The 10,834-nt window shown below is 32.2% G+C and overlaps 1 protein-coding gene and 1 pseudogene across 1 annotated transcript; both read right to left on the bottom strand.

Annotated features, from left to right (window-relative positions):
* Window positions 1–780: 780 nt before the first annotated feature.
* LOC123896593 lies at window positions 781–3,206 on the bottom strand (annotated as a pseudogene).
* Window positions 3,207–7,404: 4,198 nt separating this feature from the next.
* On the bottom strand, window positions 7,405–9,734 carry LOC123894685 (ethylene-responsive transcription factor ERF053-like). Its single transcript, XM_045944741.1, has one exon. It carries the CDS (start codon window positions 9,184–9,186, stop codon window positions 7,867–7,869), a length of 1,320 nt encoding a protein of 439 aa, XP_045800697.1. The 5' UTR covers window positions 9,187–9,734; the 3' UTR covers window positions 7,405–7,866.
* Between the last annotated feature and the right edge of the window lie 1,100 nt (window positions 9,735–10,834).

Below are 10,834 nucleotides of genomic sequence, written 5' to 3'. Positions count from 1 at the left end.
TGTATAACATGATGAAACCATTTAACAATAGTAATGGTTTCAGTGTATAATCTTTATTTAAAATCATTTAACAATAATAATGTTCTATTACATTCACTTATAAATGCCAATATTAAGGATTTGAAAAATCTATTTTACTCTCATAGTCAATATTAATGGGTTCACAACACTGAAACCATTTAACAAGACTAATGGTTTCAGTGTATAACATGTTGAAACCATTTAACAATAGTAATGGTTTCAGTGTATAATCTTTATTTAAAATCATTTAACAATAATAATGTTCTATTACAAAACCATTAGACAAGTATTTTGGTTTCTCATAGAAGACTATCAAGCAAGTATATACAATTAAGGTATTAGATTCGAAGAGAGGAGAATTGTCTTCGAATCAACCCATGAACCTCAAACCTCGGAAGAGAGGTGATGTGTTGAATTCAAATGCACGTCCTTCAAATGGGTTGATTCGAAGACCATCCTTAAGTAGGTTTCAACTAATGGAAGTTCCTGAACCTTTTATCAAAAGTGTATATGTAACTAAAACCATTTAACAAGACTAATGGTTTCAGTGTATAACTTACTGAAACCATTTATCAAGCATAATGATTTCAGTGTATAACTTACTGAAACCATTTAACAAGAGTAATGGTTTCAGTGTACAAATCCATCATGGGCTAATAATATTCAGTTAATATGAGTGCTCATCTTTATCCAAACTACAAGTAATATGAGTGTTTAGTTATGTCACTCCTGCACCCCAGTAGAAACTTCTTTCTCAACGCAAAGTAACTTATATACATCCTCATTCCTTTAACAAAAATGTTACAAACGTTACACTGACATTGTGAATCACAGAGTCAAGCCAATAACTAATTTTTTTTTGAGTTTGTAAAATCATTCTCAATAATCGAGGGACAAGACCATAACCAGATTGATGCCTAAATCAAGCTTAAAATTTTTTACAGATACAAAACTACTATGAAAAGGTTCAAAAGAACCGAGAAGCTAAAAGAAGAGTTTTCGTGGGGGTGCTTTAGATGCAACTGTTGATGAAAAGTTTGAGGCTTTAAGGGGAGTAGATGTTTGATTGCTTTCTTGGCCCCCAGGTATTCTGTCAAGAAGCTTTGCAGCCCTTGGATCTGTTAGTAGCATCTTTTGGAAGGACTGTGAGAAGCCAGTTGCAATGATAGTCAAGTGAATCTCACCATTGTAGCGATCATCAACGACAACTCCAAATATAATATTGGCAGAAGGATCGACTAAACTTGTCACAACCTGTAAAGATTACCCGTTTTAGATAAAGGATACATATATTTTACACAGATGCACAATATAAACTCAGACCCTGTTTGGATAAATAACTTAATTAAGCACTTATCATGTAAGTGCTTATGTATAAGCTACAAGCTGTTTTTATGAAAATATTTTATGACCATGTTATAAGTTGTTTCCGTAAGCTCTCTCAAACAACTTCACAAGTGCTTATACTAGTAAATAAGTTCAATTAAGTTATCCAAACAGAACCTTAGTGCAAAATGAATTATAAATATGCTCTTTCAACAAGTGCTGATAAAATGAAATACCTGAGATACTCTGTTCACTTCCTGAAGAGTTATGTCTTTTCCTCCAGTAATATTATACATTATCTCTGTAGCTGACTGAATAGATGATCCTATTAAAGGTGCCAAAGTAGCTTGTTCTGCAGCTTCTTCTGCACGGTTTTTACCGGAGGAAACACCTACTCCAAGCATTGCAGTTCCAGAGTCTTTCATCACAGCTTTTACATCAGCAAAAATCCACGTTTACAAGACCAGGTATCTGTAAAAAGTCAGGATAATCCAATGGTACATATGAGTAATAATCCACAATTCCAAAATAATCAAACCTAATTCCCAAAATATAATTAGGAAACCATTTAGTACAACCATTTAGTACAAACATTGAAACCATAAGTATGATTTTATGGTTTCAGCAAGTTATACACTGAAACCATTTACCAAGAGTAATGGTTTCATATCAAGTATTTACACTATTTACCAAGAATAATGCTATTGCAATGCATTTCTCTAATATAGTACTAAAGAATTATTAATTAAGGCATACAAGTTCAATGGAAACATTACAGACTGCTTCTTGCCAAATGACCTGAGGTAGTGCAAGGGGAAAAAAACAAGGTTCATTCCTTAGTGCCTAAAACACAATATCACAGAAGACCAAAACTGAAAAATAGCAGAACAACACTTATACAAAGATTCCATAGAGCAAAATATAGACCTTGCACTTACACTACAATTTACAAATCAAAACAGACCTCCTAAAAACTAAAAACCAGTTACAAGAACAAGCCAAAATCATCGCATTAAACATCAAAAATAGTAGAACAACACTTATACAAAGACTCCATAGAGCAAAATATAGACCTTGCACTTACACTACAATTTACAAATCAAAACAGGCCTCCTAGAAACTAAAAACCAGTTACAAGAACAAGTCAAAATCATCGCATTAAACAATTTCCGGGAACAAAGAATGGTTTCACACTAATCTTACTGTCACATTGTTAACTCAGCAGGAAAATCAGAATCTTTTAGCAGAAATAAAAGATATAAACAATCGATTGTTTGACTGCGAGGTGGTTATCGCTGAAAAGGAAAATGTTGAAACTGCGGTTGGACTAGCTGGTGAGCTAAGTGAAGGATTACTTGTTCAAATCATGTACAATGCAGTGACTATCAATCAAAACCTTGTATCTAAATTCACTTCTGATAAAAAAGTGAATGATTTTATATTTTGTTTTGAACTAGTATTGCATTGATTATTTTGGTTTTCGTCTTATTGACCGTGTTTCAATATGCTTAATCACACAAGGACTAATTTGATGCCAAAACCAATGGATCTTAATTATTATATATGCTTCACTTATATATATCAGGCCCAAAAGAAGCACTAGCACCATATGATATAAATACATCATTACAAATTGAAACCATTTACTTAACCAATGGTTTCAATATGTTTTACACTGAAACCATTAGTCTAGTGAAATGGTTTCAAGTATCATTTTCAAAAACCAAAGCCTCAAGAACAACAACAACAGCAAAAACCCTTTCCAAACCTAATTCCCAAAATCAAAACACACTGCAAATACTTGAATACAGAAGAAATTAGAGGAAGAAAATATCTCGAACCTCTTTTGGTTTTACCATTGTGAGGATGATTCCGGCGACGTTGTTGTTGGCGACGGTGATGATGAGTGAGTATCGAGAGTTAGATTCAAAAACACGAACCTTTTCCGTCACTGTTACTTCTTAATTTTGGATCACGTAACTTCCAAAGCTTCGATGATCCTGTTGAGTTACTCTCACCGCTTTCAAAATCAAAAGTTCTTATTCTCGTTATGTGAGGCTTGCAGCAGAAACTAGAACAAACAAGAATTAACCAATATCATCAATTTTCTTAAGCAAATCTTCATAAATTCAACAAGGAAGGAACGAAATCAAAACAACGAAATCAAATCGACCTTAGAATTGGTACGAACGCAAACGGCGGAGTTGGAAGCGACGACGGAGTTGGAGTGGAGATGTTTTGTCGGAAAGATTTTGTCTATTGGTACAAAGTGGGGGTGTATGAAGCAAGGACATGGGGGTGTATTCAGCAGTTTACTGTAGCTTATGGACGGTGCATAAGCTTTGGCTTATGCACAGTAACCGGACCCATATATATTGAGGCAAAATCCTAATTTGATATTTTAAAGATAATAAACATCTTAATTATATTTTAAGTGAATTCTGATCTTTTTGTGATCTAACAAGTGCTCTTGAGTGATCAATATAGACAGGAATAAAAGCTCATTCATTATATATCACTCTACTTGAAATTGTTGAAAACTGCAAGTTTATAAGAATGATCAGAGAACATTCTCCAGTCTGCACTTTTTTCACGTGCAAGTTTATATCTCAACAATAAGCACTTAATTGATACCATCTGAACAAGAGACAAATAAGCACTTTTGCAAAGGACTTTATTGAAGAGAATCTCTACAGGATATAAGTCATTTAAGACAAGGATTAAATGATAGCAAAAAGAAAGGTTCATATTTGGTCATGTTTAAGGAATAAACATGAACTTGTCTTGACAATTTATTTCTCAAGCTCACACGCTCTCATCAGAAATTATTTGAAGACATATTATGGACCAATAAGATTTAGACAACAACTTTGAAAATGGTACCAAAAGGACTCATCAATATATTCTATTATGTCCTTGATTCAACAAATAAGCTATAAATTGTACTTTCTCAAGTACACTTGAATAGTAAAAGGATAAGAAGACCAGCTATCATCTTTTCTGATCTTCATGGATGCCTTGAGGCCCACGCAACAAAACAAGCAAAGCACACCTCTCTATTTGATCTAGGTCAAGTATCAGTAAATTTATGGAGAACGATCTGAGAACGTTCGAGAATCAAGCAAACTTTCTGCATATTCTTTAAAAATTCGATCCAGCTATATCCAGGTGTTGTTTTTTATCCTACAAGGCTTCTATAGTGTTTGTTCGTAGAGAACAAGTTCATACAGCTTTGAGATGCTCAAACTCACGCTCTTCATGACGTCATCATTTTGAGAACATTCTTATGAAAGCATCTTCTCTCTCATCAAATATTATTTGATTAATATTTGATCGGAATTTTAAAAGACTAACGGCTAGTCTTTGGCTCCACTTCAACTTACTTGTAGACCACGAAACTCAGAGCATACAACATCTATAAATAGCATACTTTGGTGCTTTGAAGATTTAAGAGTTTCTAATACAACTATCAATATCTACACTTGTCTTTTTCGTACAAGTCATCAAACTCTTCTACTCTCACTCCTAGCTCTCTAAATCACATACTTGGATCAGTATACTATTGAGTGAACTAAGTGCATCTGTCTTAAGCTTCTCAACTTGATTGAGTTTTATTTGTAAGCTTGTGATCCGAACAACTCTTTGTAAAAGAAAGATTGGCTCAAGTCAATACGTAACTATTGATTGAGTGACACCTTTAGTCTGTAGGACTGATGTAGATATTAAGCTTGTAGGGCTTAAGGTTATTGATCTTGGTTTAGATCAAGAAGGTTTTTAATTTGAGATTACTAGTATCTCAAGATTATAGTGGATACTCACGGAGCGTGAGAAATGGACGTAACCCACACTATTCGAGGTGAACCAGTATAATTGTTGTGTGTTGATTCTCACTTTCCTTATCTTTTATTTTGAGCAATCACTAAGCACACAATTCACTTTGAATTTGTTTTACTGCTAACCAGATTCTTCTGAGATCATTCTAACGTTTTCTGTTGAGTTACATTTTTAAAAGGTAAATTTTAATAGGTTCACAATTCAATCCCCCTTTTTCTTGTGAAAAACTTTGCTACTTCAATATATATATAATACACAAGAATCAATATTTAAATTTTGGACACTCTACTTTTTTTTAAAAGGCATAAGGAGATAGTCTAACAAGAAAAATGAAGACACTCCAACTATGTTTGCATCTTTTACTCACCACATAAATAAGCTAACTCTCAAATTTATTAAAAAGAGAAAAGAGGTTACTTGAATTAAAATAATTAGTGTTAAATAAGATTTACTTGAATAAAGAGAAAAAAGAGAAAAAAAACATTTAGTGTCGATGTCTCAAATAAGATTACTTGAATCGAAAGAAACCTATGGAAAAAAATAAATTAAAACAATATTATTACATAAAAATTGTACTTCGATTAATTAATGTATAAGGTACAAAAAACGTTTTCTTATCACAAACTTAAGATATGGGTTGAAAGAAGAATAGTACAATGCAAATTTCGTATTTGCTTTGGCTTTTAAATGAAAAATGATTGATGATGGTAGCCTCTTGCATCAAAGTGACATTGGAAGATAGGGTTTGGTTTATAGATTATACAAACCATAAGAAAAAAGCTTAACTATGGACGTCACTAGGTAGCATAGCATCTTCTATCAGATATTTTGTGACCAATTTTTTTAATGTTTCATTCAACATGCTTACCATTGGAATCATGTTTGATAGCATGATTAAAATCATTAATAATGTTGTTAAAACTTATCATTGTCGTGCCGTCACAAGTAAGAAATGTTTGTTTAATCTCATGGGCCGGTGATTGGGCCCACCTATATAACCCACTTTAATTAATTATTATTTAAACATAAAAAATTAGTTGCTCTAGTTAATGCGGAAACCGGAAATGCTGTGTTAATTTTTGTCCTTATATCTTGTTTGTAACCAAGAGGAAGAGAAAATTAGGCGAGCTAAAAGTTAATCTATGTAATTTTTTTTATCAAAGTATTATTTTTGGTCACTATTATAATTAAAGAAAAAAAATATTGGTATGATAAAAATTTGTTGTCAAATGTAATTCATATTTATTTTTGAAATATGTGTAAAATGTAAAAGATAAAAAGTAGAAGAGATAGAGACAATATATATGGTATCACATACGTTATAATTAGGAGTATTTTAAGTTTAACGTTTGTAACAAATTGATCCTTTTAGTTTTCTAAGTTTTAAACTAGTCCTTTTAACTTTTTAACGCATTGCAATATTATTTTTTTAATGATCATTCGTATAAAAATACTCATGTGGTCATTTATTGAGTAACATGACATTGTAAGCTTACATAGCCGTTAGAAAAATACTTTTATGGACTTTAGCCGGGAGAAACTATATGTATCTTGAAGGTTGTGAACAAAATTTAAAATGTAGATCATTCATTAAACTTGATGTGGGTGCTTTGTAAAGGAGTATTAGCAACATCATTCTTGCAGTTGCTGGTAGTAATCAAATGTTTCCGATGCTTATAAAAAAAAAATATCAAATGTTTCCGATAGCAATAATAATTGTTGAATGATAACGGCAACATAAACATCTCAGTAACTAATAATCAATAAAAGGATAACGGTGTGATCTATTTTAAAGTTAAATGACTGATTTAGTAATTACGAAAAGGATCAACTTATTATAAACGTTAAACTCAAAAAAACCCTGAATAGCTACGCTATTTAAACATTTGACTTATATTAGAAGCTATATAAATATCTCATTTTCTTTTCTTATTTTATTTATAAAACGCTTTGGTTGGACAAAACATGTTAATTGCACAAAACAATGAAAAATGTAAGAATTTAATTTATATGCACCGTCAGTGTAAAGTTATTTTACACATGCATCCAATAATATACTGACACATCATGTATGGTATTTAAAAACACATGATGTGTTACATTCATTAAATGATGTGGCAACGCATCATTGGATGTATGTGTAAAGAATCTTTACACCGACAGTGCACAACAATTAAACTCAAAATGTAAAGGTAGAAACATAATCAAAGACTGATAGTAATATGCCATAACATATGCTGTGAGTCAATATATTTAATTCAACAACTACACAAACTAGAAAATGATGCATCAAGCATTATGCACAAACAAACTTCACAATGAACAAACTGCAAATTATGTAATACAACAATAATAATACATATATAAATCCATCCTTGAAGCTCAAAAACATAGCTCATAACAGATGGAACCAAGAAGGAAGGAAATCACAAAAAAGTTTCCTTCTTCCCTAGTCATGCTAAGTAAGCTACCTATACTAACATACCAACTAAATAAATCAAAAGGGTTAAGTAAAAGGCAAGACTATAAGGTGTATGACCTTGAAGCTAAAAGGCTCAAAAATGCATTGAGCCTAATTGAAGGAAATGAATCCATTACTTCAAATATGGTCAAGAAAATTATCCAAAGATTCAAAAGTTGTCTGGTAAAAATATCAGCAACAATTGATCAAGGACAAAAGAAAACTCAAGTTTGATCATGATTCCAAAAGAAAGGCCTAATGGAAGAAGAACCTGACCCTATCTGAGGATCAAAATCATTGAATTCTTCATGTTGGTTAAGATTGGAAAAAGGATTTTGTGACTGTGAAAAAAGATTATCATCCCAAACAGGACTGCCTGGACCCCAAGCCGCCGGAATAGCATTAAACCATGCTGACATTTCACTCCAAACCAATTCTTGTGACTGCGAAACGCCTTCTCCACCTTCGCTCACCGTAGCTTCACTTGATCCAATTCCGGAGTCATTCTCATTAGACTCTTCTATTGGAAGTGTCTGCATCGGTGGAGGCTCAGGCTGCTTTGTCACGGTGTTACTTGTCGAAGAAGTAACAGATGAATCTGCATTTGTTGATGTTGGAGGTGGTGATGAAGGTGCTGATTTTTCTTTTTCTTTTTCTTTATCTTTATCTTTATCTTTGTTGAGAAAAAGTTCAGGAAAATTGAGCCTTGCATTTTCTCCTCTTAACTTGAACGCCTCGCGATCATAGGCTAAAGCAGCATCTTCGGCGGTATCAAATGTCCCTAACCAAAGACGAGTTCTATTTCGAGGTAGACGAATTTCAGCTACCCATTTTCCCCAATGTCTTTGTCTAACTCCTCTATAGAGTTTTGTAGTACTTATAGGTTGAACTTGAGGCCTAAACATTGGTCCATTATTATTACCATATTGCCCCAAGTACCTATTGTTATTGTTCATCATCATCAACATTCTTCCTCTTGGACTTAGATTCAATGCATCACTCCAATATTGAAGAAGTTGTTGATGATGTTGCTGCTGTTGTTGTTGAGACAAAATTGGTGGATATGAAACAATATTGTTCTGTTGTTGTTGTTGTGATTGTGACCCAAAAGATATCATTTGTTGCTGGTTTTGGTTTTGGTTTTGTGTAGGTGGTGGATAAGGGTAAAAAGGTAAATTGTTGTTGGGACCAAATTGTTGTGAAGTATTATCAAAAGCAAAAGGAAAAACAAGTCTTGAAGATGAAGAAGAAGAAGAAGAAGAAGAAGCTGAAGAAGGAACAGAAAAAGGTGAAAATTGATTTTGATTTTGATTTTCACGTTCAGGGCTTTTACTTTTCTTGAAAGGTCTATTATGTGAAATAGAAGCTTCATCAAAAACGGGCTTCCAATGATACCTTTGAGAAGAGCTTGATTCAACACTTTTTCCTTTTTCAATCTCCCAATTAACTTGGCTTTCACCAATTTGTATAACCTTGTTACGATTGTTGTGAGTTTCATCACCAAAATCTTTATTGAATTTTCCACTGTTCTTAGCTGCAGCCATTACTTTCTCCGCTCGCTCTCTCAAGCACAAAACAAAGAAAAAAAGCACAAAAAAAGTGATTTTTTTGAAATGGGTATATGTAAAAAAGAGAGATTCAAGTATTCAAATCAAGATGAAGCAATTTAAAGACCCAGATGAAGATTTGATCAAATTATAAAAGAAAGATCAAATTTTTGCTTCTGGGTTGTTGTAAAAAGCTTAAAATCTGAATCAAATAAAAAGCAGAATCAGATTATAAGCACTTAAATTTAAAAAGCTACCCATTTCAGAAAAAAGTTTGTATGTAATTGAAATGAAAAGAAGAAAATCAAAAGGGAGAGAGCGAGCGGAATAAGAATCCAATGGATTTTCAATGCTATTCTTTGATGATGATTGAAAATTGCAGTGTGAATTTGTGAGCTGAGAATTTTGATTGTGTGGTGAAAGCCAGGGAGATTTTGTTTGTGAGAAATGAAAATGTGTTGAGAGAGTGATTTATATATGAGGAAGTTGAAAGGGAAAGGATTTAAAGTTAAAAAGTTAAGTCTTAATTTTTTATTATTTTTGGTTTTTCTGAATGAAGAAGCAAAGATGGAGAAAATGTGTAGAAGTTTCATCAATGGCTGGCTGAATGGGACCTACACGGTTTTGTCTTTGCTTCAAAACCAATCCCTTTCTTTTTTTTATTTCAAATAAATAAATCAAATTTTGTTTCTAACCATGAGTTTGATAGAATTGATTTTGATTAAAAGTGAGTTGAAGAAAATTGATTTATGTTTGGATACATCAATGTAAAAGTGATTCTTAACGTTTCATGTTGTTTGGATAGTTTGAGTCAAAATTGAGTTTGGATGTATAATTACCAAATTAGGCTTACACATATGTATTTAAAATTAGATTTAATTTAATTTATATATAATTATTTAATATTTAAATTTATATTGTATTAAAGGCCAAAAAAAAATACTGTATTAAAGACAAAAAATTATATTGTATTACTAAGTTTAATTATTTATGTTTCCGTCCAAAAAAAAAGTTTAATTATTTATGTTCTTTTAGATTAAAATGCATAATGTATTATACTTATAATTTTTTAATTAAAAAGGTCAAACTATTTCTTACGAAAAAACATCAAAAAATACAATGGGCCTTCACATAATCTAAATACGTTAATCCATTTCTATACTTTTAATTTTATAAAATGTAAAGTTCCAATCTTTAAATTTTTAAGTGTATGATCAAGATCCAACGATCAACAAACCATGATTGAGAGACTTCACATAATCTAAATACGTTAATCCATTTCTATATCTTTTACACCTTTGTTTGATCCGCAACCGTCTATGATAACATTTCGGTCACTGACTTTGAGAGAGACATACATGTTATTTGTCTGTACTCTTTACACATGTCGCAATTACATGGCTCCATTTGTGAGTAGGTTGGAAGGAAAACAGTTATTTAACTGTTTTGTTGCTTGTATATCATGATGTGTTGTGCAGGGATTGGTGGCATGATCATTTGACTAAATAGATATTTTCTCTAGTTTTTAGTATCACTGTCAATGACTGCACCACCAGGGTACTCCTATTTAATGCGTTCTTCCTAATCAACATGCCTTGGTGGCCAAACCGCGGAATGAATGAAACAAAGAAATATACTCAATGTT

Source organism: Trifolium pratense, linkage group LG7 (assembly GCF_020283565.1).
Source record: "Trifolium pratense cultivar HEN17-A07 linkage group LG7, ARS_RC_1.1, whole genome shotgun sequence".
In the NCBI taxonomy this organism is placed as follows: Eukaryota; Viridiplantae; Streptophyta; class Magnoliopsida; order Fabales; family Fabaceae; genus Trifolium; species Trifolium pratense.
The sequence above is the reverse complement of the archived record's forward strand: the minus strand, read 5'-3'. Positions and strand labels throughout refer to the sequence as shown.